Source organism: Paramormyrops kingsleyae, chromosome 10 (assembly GCF_048594095.1).
Source record: "Paramormyrops kingsleyae isolate MSU_618 chromosome 10, PKINGS_0.4, whole genome shotgun sequence".
NCBI classification, from domain to species: domain Eukaryota; kingdom Metazoa; phylum Chordata; class Actinopteri; order Osteoglossiformes; family Mormyridae; genus Paramormyrops; species Paramormyrops kingsleyae.
This window is the reverse complement of record NC_132806.1, coordinates 27,770,429-27,791,965: the sequence shown is the minus strand read 5'-3', so window position 1 is coordinate 27,791,965 and position 21,537 is coordinate 27,770,429. Positions and strand designations below refer to the sequence as shown.

Below are 21,537 nucleotides of genomic sequence, written 5' to 3'. Positions count from 1 at the left end.
CCCTCAGCGAAAAAACATTCTTAGTCATTTTTACGAATTTATAAAAGTTTTCAGGCCGCTGTAAACTGTGGATATGGGGGGGACTGCTGTATATAAATATGTGGTTAACCCTCTCAAGGCAGGCGTTGCTGATTTGCAACAGTTAAAAACTAACTACCTTATTTTTTTTTACTCAAAAGTACCACTGCAGGTCTTGGTTGTCCTTTAGCAACAAAAACTCAATTTGAGCCTGAAAGGGTTAATAATGAATAAGATTAAAATTAACCATAAAAATAAAACGGTAAAATAAGACGATAAAAATGATATCAGTAACTGTAAAATGAATATTTTAAATGAAAAGTCTGGGATTGTATAAAGTGTTGAGAGTAAAATGGTGTATAAGCTGTTGGGGTCCTCAGTTAGTCAGATTCTTAATGATCTGTAACTCCTGAGATTTTTCTGCATCTTGAGGTAAAAGTGGCTTGTCTTTTGGCTGTTTCTCTCTGTACCTCGCCGCTGAGGCTAACCCTCAGTTGCAGTCGAGTGTTTACACGCTCAGGTAGAATGAGATGCACACAGGCTGCCAGATGCAGCCTCAGGGACGGGCAGCTTGCTCTTTGATCGCTCGAAATCGAGGCGGTTGGCCGACCCGAGCGAACGGCACATGGGATAGTTCAGGGCCCAGAGCGGGGTAAGCTTCTCCTCCCGCTGAGCTGGGAGCTCACCGTGCCAGCTCCAGAACATGCCGGAACATCTCGCACTCACCGCGCTTATTTGCTTGAAAGTACAACCTGTAAACTATTTAAAAGAGGGCTTTTCAGTAGATCCTATTCATAACCCTTTATATAATCATGAGGTTTTTAGGTTGTGAATTTTTAATGAATTTCTTTATTGACAGAGTTTGTATACATTACAATGCATCATTAATATTTGCCCAGCTGCTCTGTCTGGCATTAACTTTAATCGAGTTTTTCAAGTGTGAAGTCGTGCCATAATAGCAAGATGTTAACAGATAACCTCCTGGCTTTGATGTCGCCGCTTAAAGGGGAAATCCAGGCGCCTGAAGCTGTCCACACCCCAGTATACTGTTATTGTCCGCTCTTTGCATATCTAATAGCCGTGTGGAAATAAAACTTGGACTCTCTTTCCTTTCTCTAAATTTAGCTTGGCACCAGGCATGAAGTAGATTTACCTGTGTAAATTTCAAAGTAAATTAAATTTAAAGTAAATTTACCTAAATTTCCCCTACGGGATCACTATCCAGGTCAATCTCTTTCCAAAAACGTGAAGGCAAACCAGTACTGGGAGACTGGATGTACAGGAATGGAGAAAAATGCATTAGCTAGGTCAGCGACTGAAAGCCATTTAACCTGGGCTGGAAGAGAGGCCGCTATGGTTTCTGGGTTAGGAGCCCGTTCTGGGTTAGGAGCCCGTTCTGGGTTAGGAGCCCGTTCTGGGTTAGGAGCCCGTTCTGGGTTAGGAGCCCGTTCTGGGTTAGACACAATGGGAGCCCAGGGGTGTGCAGCTGCATTAACAGTCTGCAGGCTTTGCACAAATCTCCAAGGTCCACTCACCTTTTTACGGGTAAGATTGACAGCCGGGTGGGCTATTTCCTTAATAGCCCCCCTTTTTACCAAATCTGTAAGTATTTCTCAAATCCCTTCCTCAGCTTCTCTAGATGAAGGATACTGAGCTTTCTGGGGTCTGAAGTCAGACTTGGGCCGGCCCACTGGAGGTTCGGCAGAAGCTGCTCTTTTCCCTTTGCCCGGGAGCAGTCGGGCACGTCGGCCGACCAGGAGGGAGATGCCTTCTCCCGACGCTCTTGACGCCTGACTTCTGCCTGACAAACCGGTTGTATCTGGACCTCTCCATCTGCCCTGACCCATTGCTTTTCTCCAGATTTTACTCAGTCACACCTGTCGTTGCTCTCCTGAACCCTCTCTAGATCTTCCCACTCTGCCTGACCCCCATATAATGCATGAGGGTCTGTTCCTCCCCGTCATCATCTTCTGGTCAGGGGACAGGGGCACAGAGGCCGCTGACTTGTCACCTGAAACATAGAAAGCAGTGAGTGGTCTCCCCAGATTTCCCAGCGTCCTTAAGCCGTTGGGCCCGCTCTTCTCCTCCCCCTCTACAAGGAAGCGTGTTGTGCAGTTCAATTGATCAGGCTGTTCTTGTCCCTCTGTGGCATGTGGGTTTCCTCTGGTTACTCACGGAGCACAGTCTCCCCGGATAGTACTGTCAAAACCACCACCAAGCAGCAAACATTTCTGGTGACTCTGGAATTGTCCTTCCGTAGCCTGGCTTTTCTCTAAGTCTTCCACGTATGTTCTAGATCCTTTTTCTCCAAGTTCAAGAAAGTGTTTTTCTTTTTTTTTGTCCATCCAGAAAAAATTTGACTGTTGTTGTCATAGATATTAAATGACAGATGTGCAATATTGTGTCGTTGGCAGGTAGTGGGCTCTATGCAAGATGGATCATTGTGGGGCATTGTGGGAGTATTTTAGGTAGCCATTTGTTATGCTGGATTAGTATACATTTAACATCAGACAACTTGCCAGTTTTTGGGCACAGTATCGAACGCTGTCCTTGTATCTAAGAGAACCTGGATGCACAAACACTGACAGTGTCTCCAAAATTGCATACTGACACAGTACATACTAAATTTCTTCAGATGCTTACTACTCGACTGTTAATGTGGTACATACTGTATCTATAAGAACAGTATTCATGTTCGTGGGTATACTGTGGTCGACGTCTTGTATATTACCTGACCCAGATGTTTTCCAATGATGTTGCTTGTCCACTGCAAAAGTTAAAAACTGTCAAAGAAAAAATACATTTTTGAGTCAGCTTATGTACCTGGTTATTGTTTTCATCTTAAATTAATATAGAGACTACACCTCCTCTACCATCTTCACAAATTTCTCAAAAAGTGAAGTTCCTATTGGCTACTGTTTCAGGATTTGAACACACTGCATAATATATTTCGCCTACTACATAGTAAGCAAGTATGCAATTTAGGATGCACTCTGAGTCTAAGGTCATCACTCACTTTAGCGAATATGGTCCTAAGGTTAGGATTTTTATTTTCCTCCCTGAAACTACAGCTTCACTGCATTTTTCGTGAATTTATTTGAGTCACCTTTTTAGTTTTTGTTTTTTTTTGTGGAGAGGGGGATTTAATGTCGGCCTAAAGCTGCAGAGCACAGTGAAACACCTTGCTGTATTTCCCAGGAGACATTTCATGACCACAGTTTTTCAGTGATGCTTGAAGATCAGCGGCCATCAGACGAATTTCAAGTACCTAATTTTGTGGGAAAATTCTCACACAATTAGTATGTAAAACGGCTTATTCATGAAGCTTCTGTGTTTGATCGTCATCTGGGAAGGAAGAATCCCAAACACATTCGGATAACGAGCTTGAACTTTTAAGCGCCACGCCTGCCCTGCCTGCCCCCGCCTGTGGAATGTCTCCTGGGATGACCTTCTCTTTAAAATGTGTCACAAACTCTTCGCGTTTAATTTGCTCTCTGCAACGCTGGAGTAAGGCCGGCTTAATTAGGTTCTGGCCGAGCGCGTCGTGCGTCGCACGATCTCTTTTGAAAGGTCCTGGCAAAGATTTTCTTCAAATGTGTTGTTTTGATGTTCAGGTTAAGGAGGGAGCCGGAGACCCCCCTCCACTGGGGGCTACAGGGGTGTCGGGACTCTGGCAACAAGTGCTTTGATTGGCTATGTAAACTACAGCTTGACCTTCTAATGTCTGTCAGCCCGTTGCTCAATCTGATCAGGTCGGTCTTTCGGCTCTGATTCAACACCTCGCCGCATCTGGTTACTGTAAATGCGGCAAGATTACCCTGCCATTTATTACTCATTATTTTTATTAAGTAGAAAAAGAAAAAGAAAGAATTTGCCAAGAACCTTCGAGAGCTACCTGGTCACCACACAGCCCAAGAAGCGTAGAGGATGACACTGACGGGAACTGCTCACGTCTTCCGCTAAGTATTGGGCTAATTATCTTAGCACACTGGTCGGTAATTATCTTAGGACCACGTCAGAAAACGGAAAATGCCAAAAGTCTTGTATTTTGCTTGATAGGTTAAGGTTAGGGCTGGGTAGGGGTTAAGGTTGTCATTTTTGGGATTATATAGAAATGGATGGAGAGACCTCACAAAGATTTAGAAACCTAATCTGTGTGTGTGTGTGTGTGTGTGCGTGTGTGTGTGTGCATTTTAAATATTTTAGTTTACAATGGGCTTTTGGCATCTGTCACCGCGACCTGCTTTGGTGTGCAGCCCGGGGAAGAGAGTAAAGATCAGTTAACTTGGTGTGAATAGGCTCTGGAGAGCCAGCGGCTTGTGGAGGGTCAGGGGCTTGTGGAGGGTCAGGGGCTTGTGGAGGGTCAGGGGCTTGTGGAGGGTCAGAGAGGGATACTTTTTGGTGGCTTGATGAGACATGAAGATCAGACACTGACTTTTTCCCGTTGTAGGTTAGCCTGTTCCCCTAGTGGAGGTGCTGTCATGCTCAAATGACTGTGATTTTTAACAGATTAAAGTATTCCGCTTAACTCTAAGATGCTGTTTTTGAAGGCTTGCTCTAGGACCTCACTGGATTTTATTGACACTAGCTTATTTCAGTGGAATTTTCACTGACTTGCAGTTATTCTGGTAAATGTGTTCCATGGAACGGCACTGAATTGGCATTGAATTTTGTTGCACTGTGTGTCTCCGCTCACTCACAATCATTGTTGCCTGTGCTGGAACACAGGAAACGACAATTCTCTTTCTTCCGTGGTCTCATTTCGATACCAAGTCTTTTACTGTCACCATCTCTCTTCTCCGTCACTCCCTTACCCGCCTTTAAGCAGAGGCCAGACTTCAAACCATATGGATGTAACCAGTTTGGAATAAAGCAGCACAGAGATTACGCGAGTGCTCCCAGAAAGAGTGGGATTGCTGGGAACCTTCTGTTGCCTTTCGTGCTGCTTAGGGCTTGGTCGTCGGTACTTGGTGAGAGGTGTGTGGTTCCCTTCCAGCTGGGAGTCTGGGTATCCCTGTGTTTGGTATAGATGTTTGGCAGTAGTAAGACTAGATGTTAATATCTCCGTAAATTGTAAGATGGGCACAGCAGGGTTTAAATTAGGCACAGAGGGATGAAATTTAGATTGAATTTGATTAGGCAGAACTTTAGTCATCCTCAGGGAAATTATTGTGTAGCTCTCATAGTGCAAGATTAAAACAACAAATGTAGTATAAAATCTGAAATATAAAGTGTACAAGTATAAAGATGAGGTATGTAAATTGGTATTTGTGTTCACTAAGAACTTTAAAAGCTTCAAATAACAATATCAGTGTTAGAGAATCCAGTATGGAATTTCACCTTATTTTGAAAGGAGTCTTTAGTCTGAAATGACTAGGTTTTTCCTTCATGAAATTAATGGGTAAGAATGCAGCTGATTTCCATAGTAGTTTTGATGTTTAAATGCATTCATGTGGGCTTCCCTTAGAACTGCTGGTTCCCTGGGGGAGAGACTGAAAATGACCTACAAACGGTTTCAGCATTACAGCAGAACATATGAATAGATCATAAATATCAGATAAATAGAATTCTCTTTGAAGTTGTCAGTCTGGAAAGGTTATTTATTTTTTACAGCAAATGTGTATTTTGTGTATGTGGGTTATGTATATATTATATTGTGGGGACAAATTGAACCCAGAATGTGATTTAAAAACCTGTTATTTTGAAGTTGTGGAGACCATTGATTTGGCCCCCCACAACAGGAACCTCAATTTTGATAAAAAAAAATCTGTGACTACAGTCAAAACTGCATTTTGTATTTTGTTTGGGTACCAAGTTAGGGCTGGGTAGGGGTTAAGGTCATCATGTTGGGATTAGCGTTTCCCCCACAGAAATGACTGAAGAGTCCCCACAAAGATATGAATACAAATGTGTATGTGTATGTGTGTCTGTGTGTGTGTGTGTGTCCGTGTGTGTCTGTCTGTGTGTGTGTGTGTCTGAGTATGACTGAATTTACTTCAGAGTGCCTTATGAGCCTGCTGGTCCTGTGTTTATCATGGTTAAAATGGGGCACAAAATATGATTTGGTTGAAAATTTCATTTTTGTAGATTAGTCCATTAGTGCATAAATAGCACTAATGTAATGTAATGTAATGTAAAACCTTGAACAAATTAAAATCAGTCGTTTACACCAGTGTCACTTGAGAGAACTTGTTCGCTCATTCAGAAAGAGAATTTGTATGCATATTCCTTATTTTGTCACAAATCCAATAAAATGTCTTTAATGAATTAAATTCTTTTTGATACAGTGTATTTTACCCATATGTTGGTGAATGGGAGTTTTATAGTGATTCACCATCATTTTCCTCAGGGAATCAGGGCCCATAATGGGGGGAGAAGTGAAAATTGTTCCTGAGCCCTTCAAAGAAGTTGGCTATTTCTGAGTAATAGTTTCTATGAAAGAACAAACTCTATTGTTTGCGATGAATGAAAAGACGGAAGGCAAGAGCTGTGGGTGGTCACATGGCCGTGATCCTGGGGGCATAGAGAGTGGGCACATCCCCTTGATGTGCAATGTCTGATTCATAATGACAAGTCTTGTTAATGGCATTTTTATTATTGTCAAATGACAAAAGGGTCTAATCAGGTCAATGTCTAGTTTTGCTTTTGGCTGGCAGGTGATGAATCTGCTCGTCTGATTGGACGCACCTGGAGTCGCAAAACAACCTCCTCACGCCTCATTAGGCTCTAACCTTTTGTTCCGTTGCGGTTTTAATGGCCTTTAGAAGTGGCGACGTTTCCGGCAATCGGCCCTGGTGGGGACCTGGCTGATGACGGTGGCCAGTAGGTGTCGAGGTGTTTGTCACATGTAGTGTAGCATTCTACGTACAGACTAAAGGGACAAGAAGACACGAGAAAGGAAGTACAGACTCTGTAAATGAATGACGAAGGTCAGAAAATAGCACAGCCGACAAATACTTAGCATATTCATGTGCGGGAGATGCATTGTCAGGGTGTTTAGCTAGAAGCTAACAGCTGCGCGGATGGCTATTCATAAAGCGAATAAAACGAGCTGGCTTTATTCTCAGTCACTCTGGGGGTGTGTTGATGAATAATTAGTCTGGAATTTGTGAATGAATTGCAGTATGTTTATTTTTTTGGCACTGTGGTGTTTTGAGTGTAGGCTAACAGAAACCATAGCTGCTCTAAGTGGAACTGTAACCAATAAAGGAATGGGAGGAGTGAGGCGTTCTGCTCTGTGCCATTGGTCGCTTTCAGTTGGGGGGAACCAATGGAGTGATCCGTGGGGAAGTGGGAGGAGTTAGCTGACTGGCAGCCCAGGATAACTGGCAACATATCTAAGCCCTGTTTCAGCCAGCTCCTAATGCAGCATGAAGAGATTGTAGTTCCATGAATATGATTAAATTGCCCTGCTTTGAAATGGCCAGAAAATGTATTGTATTAACTTATCAGATGTAGCTTTCCAGCCTTTTTCATGCATTTGGCTTGAAGCCAGAGATCCCCCCATTAAACAGGATGGGAGTATGGTTTAGGCCGTGTAAGTCAGCTCAGCACATGAGATCCACTCTAGAATTACAATCACCAAAGCCGACAAAGGCTGTAACCAACAGCCGTACAGCATGGGCATCACATATTATCCAGAGGCTCTTCACATAACACCCCATCAACACAGCGATCCTGTTAAGTTACAGGTAGAACTTAAAGGGGCTGTTCACCCCAAAACTAAAAAAACAGAGGGGGTTTAGTACTATCTATCCATCTATGTTATTCTGCTGGGGATTGGCCAGTTTTGGAGATATTGGCTGTGGAAATGTCAGGCTATATAATGGGAGTGAATGGCATTCTTTATGTGGTGATCAAAGAGCCGGAAAAATCCAACAGCAATGTCTCTTCCCGTAAATCATGACTCCGTTATCGAAGGTAATCCGCAGACTGTAGTGAGAAGTGACTGTATGAAATATTTTCTTCTACCGAGCTCCACAAACCAATCGTATCACTGCGCAGGAGATATGGGGGGGGTGCCTGCGCTCGCATCTCCTGCACGGTGATGTGATTGGTGTGTGGAGTTTTAATACAGTGAAATGTCAGCTTGAGCTTCACACCTCATTCCTCTGTCACCCTCTGCTCACTCATTGGTTTGCACTCCTTACTGTCCCCTTAGCATTCATTCCGCTGCCTTTCGGTTCCGCGTCCTTATAAGCCGCGTCCTTGGCATTCCATCACCCTGGATTGAATAGCACTCCATTTGCCCTTCACAACCCAGCACCGCGAGGAACCTGAAAGCTTCTCCTGGAAGAAACGGCTCTGCCTTTAATGGAGGGAGATGGTTGGGGTTGGTGGTTTAACTCCAGCCTTGTTTACCTGTTAGAATTGTGTCCACGGTACATATTTCAGAGAAATTGTAAGAATCGCGGAACAGCATTTACTTTTTTTAGTGGACACTTTTGTCCAAAACAACATACAAGTGAAGCAAATAGCACATTGCAGACATCCATGCTGTCAAGGTGTCAGTCAGGCATAAATGCGACGAGGCTGAGCTTCCAGTGAAGACCCAGGTACATGTGCATCATCCTCAGCTGCAGACTCTTACTGCTACCAGTAACCAAACAGAAGAAAGCACTTATTACTGGTGCAAAAGAATCAAAATCTTACATTTATTATATAATTACCCATTATTTGCTTATACTTGTAAACTGAGTTCAGAAGTACGCAGTTGTTGACCAAAGTGATTAATGTTAGTTTGTCTATGAAACTTTTGTAACTTTAATATAAAAAAAAAACACTTTTGTTGTAATGAGTCAGTTTCTTTGATATGTACGGTATTTTAAATACCTTAATTAAGTTTATTATTAAAGCACTACAGGAAGTGTTTCTTGTAAGGATAGTTAATTAGCATTACTGCATTCATTCCAAACAATCATCATCTGTATCATGGATCATGATTATAACCGAAAATGCTATGATATTTTGACCAAGTCGCCCAGCCCTAATCCAGGGGCTGCCCCGCCTCCACCTCTTACTTGCTGGGAGAGCCGGTGGATCACCGGCACCCTAACTGGTTGAGCAATTATCAGAGATGGAATGTTGGTGACTCTCCAGTATATCTTCTGGAGATCCAGACAACCTTAATTTGCTCTTGCTTGCCTCTGTAGCATCTAGTGAGCTGTTCCACCCTTTATGGGACCGGGCTACTTAAAAGACTCTTAAATGTCAAATCAATATCTTCAATCTCGTAGTTCTCCCATCACGTAGGTTTTTTTTAAAATCGGAAATCCCATTAAAGGCTTTCTTTTCGATTGCTTTGCCATTTTTATTACTTCTATCACTTTATCCTCTCCCCTTTATCGGGTCAGTCACCCTTTGACCCCAGCTGGGCCGGCCTGCTGGGACTCGTGGGATTTTACCCTAGCACTGGAGTTTCGAGGATGCATCCAAAATGTAAAGGACCATAACATCTTTGTTATTTCCACGGTAACAGGCTGTGCAGTGCGTTGCCCCCTAGCTGCTACTAACTAGTTTATTATTTTTCATTTATTTCCCTCTCTCTCCCTTTTATGCAACTTCGACCTCTGCAATTTCTCTGTGAAGCTTTGTGACATTTGTCAGTATGGTTGCTAATTAATGACTGTTTTATCATTCATGATCACGGTGGTTGGCACTGTGACATCACACCCCTGGGGTCCTGCGTTTGGTTTGTCCCCCCACTTCTGCATGTGTGAAGTTTCCTTCCGATACTCTCAGTTTCCCCCACCAGCCCAAAGACATGCGCTTAGCTGGATTAGTGTCTGCAAGTTGCCCATTGCGTGTTATTGTGTGTGGGTGTGTCCCCTCTGGTGGACTGGTGCCCCATCCAGAGAGTCCCCTGTGGTGGACTGGTGCCCCATCCAGAGAGTCCCCTGTGGTGGACTGGTGTCCCATCCAGAGAGTCCCCTGTGCTGGACTGGTGTCCCATCCAGAGAGTCCCCTGCCATTCTGCGTAACACTCCAGGCTCACTGTGACCCCGTGATGGATGGCTGGAGGATCAGGTGATTGGATGATCAGTCGTTACTAATGTGATCCATGGGACAAGCAGCTTCAGATGCTGATTCCTGGACTAAGTGGTTGTCGCACTGTGCTGCTGATTGATACACTACAGAAACTCGGCATGTAGTGGGATGAAGAAACTTCTTATTGGTTCAGCTGATTAGAGGCTAGTGGCACCTAATTATGTCCAATAAACATGCTCCTTCACTCTCACCGAAGACAGTTCTACAATGGCTTACTGAGTACACAGACCCTGTAGCCCTCTTAGGACGACTATCCAGCCCCAGCAGACATATATGAAGTATGAAGGTTGTGCTTTACACCCAGGATGGTGACTAACCCCTAAGGGATCTAACTTTCAAGGTGATGCTGGATAGCACTCCTGGGGGGTTTGTCCGTGGGAGGATCGGAGCGGCGTTCCTGGGGAGCCAATGGGAGCAGGCGAGGTTTGTCGTGCCCCCCTCCTGCAGGGTATTTGTGCAAAAGCTTGTGGCAGATGTTACTCCTCATGCGTCTCTTAAATTCTTCATCTTTGTGTCTTTATTTAATGCAGACAAACTCGTGTGAGCGCCACTCGCCACCGGTTACCGCTTGCGGGTTTATGGGATGTCCTTGACTTTTTTTTTTCTTTAGTGTTAGAAGAGTTACTCATGGGTGTCAGCATGGAATCTGTTAAGGAACCCAGGAGCTGTGCTTCCAGAACCTTCTCTCTCGCCTTCCCCCGACACACGAGGCGTTTGATTGAGCGGCTCCACAGCATGCATTAGCGTTGCCTTCTGCCCCTAGTGGATTAGCCCAGTCATTGCTCTCCGAAAGCTATTTCATTACTCCGGCACCTTGGATGGTCTGATGGCCCAGCGGGGTGAGCCGGCTGAGGGTTTTATGTTTTTCCTCAGACCTCAAATAGCCCCCCCCCCCACCCCTTCATCTCCCCATTCCGCTCCTCCCCCCCTTCCATGTCGGGCCCCCCCCTCCGCATTTCATATTGAGCACACATCAAGGAGTCCTTTGTTGATCCCCCTCAGTGTGTGTTAGGTCTGCTGAGCAACTCCCCCCCCCCCCCCCCGTGTGCTTCTCAGTGTCCTGGAGCTTTGTGCTGTCTGTGTTATGAAGGATTAAAAACCACCCTCAGCATCTCCACCTTTATTGTTGCACATACAAATTACTAGAGATGCACCGATACCGATATTTGGATCAGTATCGGCGCCGATCCAGACCTATTTGACGGATCGGGTATCAGCCATGCGTGACCGATCCACGTCCTATACTTACTTATTTAGTTTTTGGCACTCAATCGCACGACAGCTCTTTCCCATTTTACATGTGTTTTTTTGCAGCATTCAAATCGAACGCTATCGCTGCCCCTCAGTCTTTTTTGCTACTCAGCGGGTGTGAGTACAGTGACTTCCGCCTGCTGTGATGTCATGCGCATACCCTTCGCAGTACGAGGAGCGTAAGATAAGACGTGACGATCTGGGAGTATTTTACGCTTTTGACAGAAACCAGTAGCACAGCGATTTGCAATCTATGTAAAATAAAGTTTTGAGGTGGGAACAGCGTTTAATGGACAATCCCGTTTAACAAAGCGCATGCAACTGCGAGACAAAACAAGGCAATGGATGATCTGGGAGTCGCTAACCTGGACTGTCTTGCGGACTCGCTGCAGCTTGTGATATAAGAGGGGCTGCCATTGTAACAAAGTGTAACTGCACTGACGCTAATGGGAGAAAAACTGTTAAAATTTTAAGCATTCGCCACTTGTGAATACTTGCTTTGAAGATATTCATACTGAACTTAAAATTCCTCAAAAATGCTTAAAACAAACGAGGTGGAATAGTACGTTATGTATGTTTGTAGTAGCCTAATTAATCTGTATTTTCTAGCTTAAAAAAATTAATATATAAAGTATAACAAAGTAAAAAGAGCTCTTGTATCGGAATCTGTATTGGAATCGGCAGTTGTATATCGAAATCGTATCGGAACTGAAAAAATGTGGATCGCCCATCTCTACAAATTACCGCCAGTGTTGTTCATTTTGGTTATCAAACTGCAAGTATTTCTAATAAAAAATTTTCATAACATTGAAAACTTTGAAATGCAACCCCACTTCTCCTGATGATGCTCACAGCCTCTGATGATGGAGCTAAATGATCACGTCACAACATTGACCTCTTTAGCCAGAGACTGTGTTCTTTCAAACCATATCATTGCTGTCCGATGGCAATTGCGATCGTTCACTTTTAAAAAATTGTGACTTTTTGCCTTAGATGGAATATGGTCATTTCTCTTCTGCCCGCTGATAGCGTTTGACATCTAAATGACCAATGAGAAGATGCTGTATGAAGTCATCTATTTCACTAATATTTATTTGTACTAGTTAACATTTGTATTTATTAACACTGAGAGCTGTACAGTGATACTGTATTACTCCTTGATGCTGTGCACTCACGGATTTCCTCCCGAGATCAATAGTTTATTAACTGTTATTTTAAATGCACCAAAACTGGCTAAATACCCTGTAAAATGAAACTTTCGCTGAAGCCCCCGCGCCTCTCCCCCTCCGCAGGCGTGCTGGCCATCCTGATCCCGGAGCTCGACCTGGTCATCTCTCTGGTAGGATCCGTCAGCAGCAGCTTCCTGGCTCTCATCTTCCCACCCGTGCTGCAGATCTTCACCTACCACAACGAGGGCCTCCCCGCCTGGGTCGTGGCCAAGAACGGCCTGATCACCCTCTTCGGCCTGGTGGGCTTTGTGGCTGGGACCTACATCACCATCGAGGAGATCGTCATCCGTAACGGGAGCCGGTCCAACTCCACCGTGCTGCACTATCCCTGAGGGCGTGGCTGTGCTGGGCTGTGCTGTGCTGTGCTGGGCTGGGCTGTGCACACGCCACTTTCACACATGTACGACAGCCATCTCCATCAGCGGCAGCTGGATTTCAGTCAATGCTGTTTTTTGTGCACTTGTCTCAATTTTTGTTTCTTAATTTGCCAAAAAAAAAGAAGAAATCCGGTGACGTTTATTATGGGGAAATTATAGTGGACTTTCTGTTGACTGGCACTTTCAGCATCTCCACTCTGTATGGAAAAAAAAGATTAAAATGTGGTTGTGCTTGGTTTTTAATGTCGAGACTGATTTTATTAGAGATGAATATAGATGCAGGTGTCCATGTTGGACAGCCTTGGTCTGGTGGTCTAACAGAAACCCCAGCCAGGATAAAGAGTAACACCTTTGGCTCTGCCACGTCACAGACTTGTCATGATGTCTCCTAGCAACCACTATACGCTTATAACAGGTACTGTACTGTACATGACCTTCAGAACTCAAGGTCAGCAGTTCAAGTCCCTGGTGTAACCTTCTGTGTGGCACTTAAGGGTAAAATCACTATAATGTTTTTTTTCCAGTAAAATATCGAGCTGTGTAAGTCCTGTTGACCACTTTGAATAGCAACTTCTGTTAGACCATTGAAAAAGTATCAGCATTTATGAGAATAAAAGGGAAAAAAAATAGCTGGGTTGAGTAAAATATCTTTAAAATGGCATATTTGTCTGCAGTGATAACCTGGTGTCAATCACCTTCGAATTACAATGTGCACAGTGAGAAGACGCCATCAGCACAGATTGTGTCCCCAGGGCCCATCACATCATATATGCACTCTAGTCCCTGTCTCTCCATCGCCGCCCTTGAGGATGGATAAGAGACAGCAGGGAGGCAGTAGATTAGGACCAATTGACATCAGAGTGCAAAATAGCAAATTAATGGTGTTAACTGGATATTTGCTTCATCAACTGGATATCAGATATCAGGGTTTTCATGGAATTATTTTCAACATTTTAGAGTACCTTTATATTCAGTACTTAGTACTATTTCTCTAGTATTATAAGATGTATTAGGGTTAAATCCTGATGGGCTTGGTGTAACCTAAAAGATACGAAGTGGGGGATGTAGTTGTGGTGTTTCAGTGTTGCTAATGTGCTAATTTCATGTAGCAAATACGCCAAGTTTCCCGATGGTTTCGGCTGTATATATGTATGACCAGATTTAGTTCTTCAGCTCTATATAATTTGTGTACGACCACTTGGCTGAAACAGGAAAACCTTCTTCATCTTTATATATATAATTCATGGGCTTTTGCGTAAAGTAGACTGTAAATGTTCCCTCGTCTCCTATCTATGGTTCACCTACGCTGAATTATGCATCAGGTATCGGACTTGAAATGCTCAGTTCCATTTAACGTGTTGACAGGATCAACCTCTCGGTGATGTACATTTTGCACTTGATTATTTTTCTTTGCTGATTAGCAAGTTGATCACTTTCATGAGTTTATAAGTGTAATTATTTAGTCGCTATATTTTTGCAATTGCCATTAAGTTAAAAATTCATCTATTTTAATTTTTTTTTTTAAATTTATGTTGTATTTTTCTATATATCCATATATCTCAGAACCACTTAACCTGGAAAGGGTCTCGGGGATATTGTGTTGCTCTTTTATGTGAAATCTCTGTGCTTACACGGAAATTTGGATAGCATTGTTGACCATCCACTAATGCCAAGTGTTCGAACATTAGTCGGATAAGCATGTCTTCTCCCTGTTGCTTGCCTACACCAGCCACCAACCCGCTTGCATGGTTTCTGTACGCCACTGTCATCCTACTCTGTACGCCACAAAACGGGTCAAAAATAAGCACTATGTCGGCCGCTGATCCCTCACTCTTCCTCCCCCTCTTTATGCACATTTTGTGGAGCAAAAGTAGGAATCGAATACTGTAAATGTCTTTTTAATCTGTAAAAGAACAGATGAGGGACCAGTTGTTTGCTGACCATCACAATCTGCTTCATTGCACATTGAGAGATGCTTTGAGGATTTTGGTGCTGCGATATCTTCTGCTACAAGTTTTATGTTTCAGAAGAAATCCTCTAAATGAAATACTATTTTGATTGATGTGATGGAAAGTGTCCACACCTGTGTTTTTTAGTTTTTTTTTTATTTTATTTGGCTGTGTTCTGTGTATGATTACTTTTGTTATTCCATAACACGTTTGTTTTTATTTACAATCAAAAATAAATTTCTTGGGGAAGAAAAGAGACGTTGAGCTTAAATTTTGCTGTATGTTAGCTTTTGTTTATGCTTGTCGGTGTTTCTGGGGTGGCTTAGCGGGTTTGGATGCTGTGCTTGTGATCAGAAGGTTACTTGTTCAAATCCCAGGTTTAGCAGAGTTTATATTTGGGCCCCTGAGCAAGGCCCTACACCCCAGGGTCTGTCTAACCCTGATTTTTTAATAATGTATGTTACGTTGCATAAAAGCTTCTGCTAAATAAATACAACGTAAATATCATCAAAAAAAAATACATAGCTCATTTTTCAGTTCTGCGTATACCACACCCAAGATAACGGCTGTCATTAAATGTCAGTTTATTTTTCAGCATGGCTCTGTGTGTATGGAGGAGAGTAGGCCTGCTTATTTGAGTAGGCCTGCTTATTTGAGTAGGCCTGCCTATTTGAGTAGGCCTGCCTATTTGAGTAGGCCTGCCTATTTGAGTAGGCCTGCCTATTTGAGTAGGCCTGCTTATTTGAGTAGGCCTGCTTATTTGAGTAGGCCTGCTTATTTCGCAAGAGCACGCTACAAATGGGCCGCCTCTATGCAGACGGCAGCACAAATGTGGCAGTTGTTGACTTCATACTGTAATGGCACCAGGCTTCACCGTCTGAATGAGGACCAGGTGAGTCATGTGACATCAGAGCCCAGAAAACGGTTATGAATGGATGAACGTTTGTAGATACCCCTGAAGATGTCTCCTTAGATGGCAAAATAGTGGCTAAAAAGTCATGACAAATACAAATAAATTAACTATTAAATTATAACTTACATAAATTATTATTAGATATATTTTTTTTAATTGGGTAGTACTGTTCAGAAAGTATATTGTTTATTCACGTGAATTTAAGTAGTATTCGCATGGCTCATGGACAAAAGGATTGACATTTGGCCATACAATACATTGTTTATATAGTATGTAACTCATTTGTAGACGGTACCAAAAGAGCCATACTACAAGCGAATCTGAAACTGCCAGGATGCCTCTGGACGGAGTATCGTTTTTGCGCAATGAAAATCTTTCATTGTGTTACTTGATGCTAAAGACGATCTAGTGTGGTAAGAAGAATGGTCGTCGTTACTGGAGAGGAATTGCGGGTGGAACCAAGAGGCGAAGCAGGCTGGAGGTCAGAAGGAGAAGCTGTAAGTGTGGAGGCCAAATTGTCCTTATTGACCTTGAAGCCTATGATCCCCAGGATGAACTGGCCTCTCCCTATGCTTCGTGGGATAGGCTGCAGGTTCCTTGGAATTCAGTACATTGTTATTGAAAATCAACAGATGCTTGTTTTGTTGCTACTTTTTCCAGTTTCCGTTTGCTGTTACGTTTCAAGTCTGTTATTTGCCCAACAATGTGCTTCCACCGCCCACATCCCGATTAAATTGGACCTGTAATCAAACCTTCATCTCTTCAGCTTTTGTCGTGCTCAGCCTGTTGGCAAGAAAAATCTTGAAAGTATTAGTGAGTGATGAGGTGGCATCCAAATGAAGCCGACTCATTTAAAGGTCAGGCCTGCGACGATTACGCTAACTGAAGTCAGCTGGAATCAGATTTGAAAATCATTTAAAGATATGACTTTATTTACAATAATGAATGTGTCTTCTGGGAGTCAAATGAGCTAGACAAATACATTTTGATTGGCTATTTATTGCATTATCCACCACTAAAGATCTTAAGGTCATTTGAGCATTCATGCTTCATCAATTGTCCATAAAAAGCAACCTTTGGAATGAATGCAGAAGATACCCATCTCTCTAACCAAATTGTGATCAGAAATTGATTTCTGTCTAATTTCACTTAGTGACATTTTGGTAATACATAGGGTCTACATCAATGTCACAAAAGGCTAATATATGACTTTTAAAAAGTGCAGTCATGTGAGAATTCAGGGAACTGCCGATCATTTTGGACCATGTGTCGTTCCGTCTGGCACTGAACTGATCAAACATTAGTAGGAAGATGTGCATATATTTTGGGACTTTTTGGGAGTTTTGGGGGTAACATTTGGGGAGTTATTCTTGCAGGGCTATGATTGATGAAGTAGCTCATTTTTAACTGGAAGACGGTCAGTTGGTGTCTGATGGTTCAGAAAAGCCAATCTGTCGACCATATCTCATTAACTAGTAGACCACACAACCTTTTTCTCTTGAATGCTGAAACTGAATAAAAATTCACATTTAGCTCTTAAGGCATTTTTTGAGCAGAAACCCCTGCCGGTGATTTAATAAAACAAAATGAGTCAAGAAAGCAGCGAGACCGCAGGTTAACATTCGAGCACCACCGAGTGGAAATATAATTCATGAATTTATATTGGAATAAATTTTAAAATGGGCTTCAGGTTTGGCTCTCAATCTATATGCGAACAAGTGCAAAGCATCTGGAAAGCAAAAAGTAGCCTTGAATTGGTTTGTTCTGGCATAAAAACAGGAATGCATACAGTATGTAGATCTAAAAAGACAGCAATCAGATGGCAGCAGTGCTATGACTGGGTTCTGGTCTGGGCATCAAGGTTTGGCTGTGATTAATGGAAGAAAAAGCATAAACATCTCCTGCTTGCATATCGACTGTAAGCAAGAAACAGGTGAACTGTGTGACCTCACCCTGCCCTTTGACGGGAAGATAAGCGTAAGTACACATCTTGAAAGATTTAAATCGAATGTCACTCATGTCAGTGCCCCTCACAAACATAAAACTGCCCGGCGTGGATTAATGCATAGGCCACAGCCCAGGGCCCCAGCAAAATCAGGGGCCCCGTCTTGCCTTAGGAAACTTATAAATCTGGCCAATCAATATTCTATCAACTGCACCCTCCTCCACCCTAAACGGTCAGCAAATTTTACAGACAGCGCCCCGCACCCCAGATCACTGAATTCTACCACCGTGCTTATTAGCAGACCAGTGACGTTGTATTTAATTCTCTATCATTTCTCTTTCGGCTCTAAAAAATAGTTTGAGTGGCCTCCTGAGGGGGGGGAGGTTGGGGTTATTCTGCCCCTGTACCTGTTCCAGCCGGTGTCAGTCATGCCCAGGAGAGCATGTGACCTCCTGGACAATGAGGACAGCACGTCCTCGCGTTTTCTCCATCTTAACAACGGCACAAGGCCTCAAGGTCTCTGAGTCTAAATGTTAAGTGTCTAAATGTTAAGTGTCTAAATGTTAAGTGTCTAAATGTTAAGTGTCTAATCTTTATCTGACTCAGCCGGGGACAAAAACCAGATGTGAAAAACAGCACCGCGGGGCCCATTCTGACACGTGTGCCTTCCGTCCTCATTCAGAGAACTTCACTGATGTATTTACTGTTCTCAACCTCGAGCCAAAGTACCCCGTGTTTCACTTGTGCCTTTGAGGACTCCATTTGAGGATCTCATCAGCCTTCCCCTTTCAACACGGAACCGAAGGAGCAGCAAAGGCAATTATGTGCAGTTCATAATTTCTCACATGAAAGCAGACAGCCTGCCACGAATTGAGGGCTAAGCAACGTGGAAACAGCCCCGTTTGAATGGCTAGGCTGAAGCCCATTGTTGCACTTTAATGGAAACGCAATGTTCATTTCTCTGGCCCATTTTCCTCCTTTAAGGCCTTGCCCATTTCCTCTGCTTACCGCTACCTCCCCAGTAAGGTTTGCCGCAACGCAAACGTGCTCCGCCGCTTCCGGTTTGATATTAAGCAAAATATGTCATTTAGAGGCAGCTCGTCTCTGAGCAGTCCACTTGCCAACATTTCCCTGCCAAAATGCCCTTCTGTTTCTGTAAACTTAACGAGTTGCAGAAATGTCGAGCAATTTTTCATTGGATGACTTGAGGATTGAGTGACGTTTGTTTCTCAAGACTGTAACGCATGATGAGGAAGCCTGACTTTCAGACGGGGTGAGTTTTGGAAATGTCCTCTTCAATCAATTAATTATTGACAGAGCTAATAGGCATTATTAGGGCCACGTCTGATGAAGTCAATGCTTGTTTATCTAACCTCCCAGCTGAACGGCATTAAAGGTATCACACCCATCATCAGAATCCCATACTCGACTGTTAATGCAGCACATCCTCTACAGGGCTTGGACAATGAAACTGAAACACCTGGTTTTAGATCACAATAATTTATTGGTATGGTGTAGGGCCTCCTTCTGCAGCCTATATAGCATTAATTTGTCTTGGGAATGACATATACCAGTCCTGCACAGTGGCCAGGGATTTTGAGCCATTCCTCTTGCAAAACAGTGGTCACTACATGATGCTGGTGGAGGGAAATGTGTCCTGACTCATTCCTCCAAAACACTCCAAAGTGGCTCAATATTATCCTGATTTGGTGACTGTGTAAGTCATGGGAGATGTTCAGCTTCAGTTTCAAGTTCATCAAATCACTCTGTCACTAGTCTTGCTGTTGGTATTGGTGCATTATCATTCCTATACACTGTACCACCTTCAGGGTACAATGTTTGAACCACTGGGAGAACATGGTTCTCCAGAATGGTTTGGTAGTCCTAGGCAGTGTCACAGCCATCTAGAACAAGTACTGGGCCTAGGGAATGCCGTGACATTGCAGCCCAAACCATCACTGATCCACCCCGTGGTGCATTCTGGGTATGCAAAAGTCCTAGTAGTAAGCTTCTTTGGAGTAAACCACTTCTCCACACTGTAACTTCCCCGGATGTATGAAACACAGTGAAGGTAGATTCATCAGAGAGCAATACATGTGTCACATTGTCCACAGCCCAAGTTTTGCACTGCTGGCACCATTGAAACCGACATTTGGCATTGGCACGAGTGACCAAAGGTTTGGTTATAGCAGCCTGACCATGAATATGGACCCTGTGGAACTTCCCATGAACAGTTCTGGTTGGAAACAGCGGAGGTGAGATGTGAAGTTGGACAGCTGTGGTTTAATGTTTTTTGGATACAATCCTGCTTCGTACCCGGACATCCCTTTCAGATTGCTTCCTCTTGCATCCACAGTTATCCCTGTTGGATGTGGTCCATCCTTTGTGGTGGATTTTACACAACAAGGACTTACTGTCCTGCTCACAGATGCGGATTTGTCCTCCTTTGAACTCTGAGACGGCACTTCCTCCACCATCTTGACACAAATTCGATGTTCTTCGTCTCTGGTTGCAGCTCCAGTGGACTTATGGGATAGCGCAGCATCCATCTGTTGTACATTTCAGAATTTCGCAGCCGTTCACCTACTCTGAAATTACCACTGAGGATTCAGACACGCTGCTCACTTTACATACTATATTTTGCCTGCTACATACACTACCTGGCCAAAAAAAGTCATACACTTTAATATTTCGTTGAACTGCCTTCAGCTTTGATTAATGGCACATTCGTCAATGCATTGTTTCCACATGCTTATGTAACATCTCAACATTTTTTTCCCATCCAGAATTGCATTCAATTTTCGTCAGGATTTTGTATTGATGATGAATTGAACCACTCAGTAAAGTCTTCAGCACATCTCAAAGACTTTCAATGGGGTTAAGGTCAAGACACTCTGTGGTGACCAATTGATAATGATAATGATAATGATTCCTCCTGCTCCCTGAACCACTCTTTGACAATTCAAGCCCGATGAATCTTGCCATTATCATCCTGGAATACGCCCCTGCCATTAGGAAAGAAAAAAAATCATTGATGGAATAACCTGACCATTCGGTAGATTCAGGTACTCAGCTGACTTTACTTTATTGCTGCATAATGTTGCTGAAAGGTAATAATGATCCATTCATTGGCTCTTAATTACTTGCCGATTAAAATTCAAACTGAGACTTGTTTGCCCAGGCAGTGTAGCAAACACTTTTGTATTTTCTGACACATCCCGTGTTTCCTTTAAATGTTTTATCACGTGATTTACTCTGAGAATTTCCCAAGTGCTGTTTGAAGAAACATGAAGCCGGAAGCCCAAGACATCAGTAACTGTGAGCTCACTGTTGTGGCAGAGGAGGCTGGGTCAAGGTGAACCTGGAACTCCAAAGGATGGGATGCTAGACCATCACAAGACATGGCCAGTTTAGACACATGTTCCACCTAAACTGCTCCTCCTTGAGTTGTGAGGCAACTCCACTCACTCAGAGCCAGGAACGGGTATCAAACCCACAACCCTGAATCACTGTGCCATCACTGTGAGTGGGGGAAAAAAAAGTTACGATGAGCACATTATCAGCAACATAGGATGATGAGATTATGTATCAGCTTATGTTCTGTAGCACATGCCAGACTGAAAGCAGCGACGATCAGACACCGGCAAACGTGCTCACCGCCTTTCTGCTATCCTCACTTCTTAAACAAAAAGAAAAAGAAAAAGAAAACTGGTGTCCAAACCAGTAACCACCTTCAAAATTAACTATCCAGAAGCCAGCATACAGGCATAATAATCACCATTCCCAGTAAATGGGGCAGTGTGGGAGG

General features: G+C 43.4%; 1 protein-coding gene across 3 annotated transcripts in view; it reads left to right on the top strand.

Annotated features, from left to right (window-relative positions):
- slc36a1 (solute carrier family 36 member 1) overlaps positions 1 to 15,142 on the top strand; it is a 38,922-nt gene extending 23,780 nt beyond the window's left edge. For all 3 annotated transcript variants that reach the window (XM_023797544.2, XM_023797545.2, XM_023797546.2), the window contains one exon: positions 12,609 to 15,142. In XM_023797544.2, coding sequence (XP_023653312.1) covers positions 12,609 to 12,877 — 269 coding nt within the window. In that variant the 3' untranslated portion in view covers positions 12,878 to 15,142. The remainder of the gene's footprint in view (positions 1 to 12,608) is intronic.
- Positions 15,143 to 21,537: the final 6,395 nt, after the last annotated feature.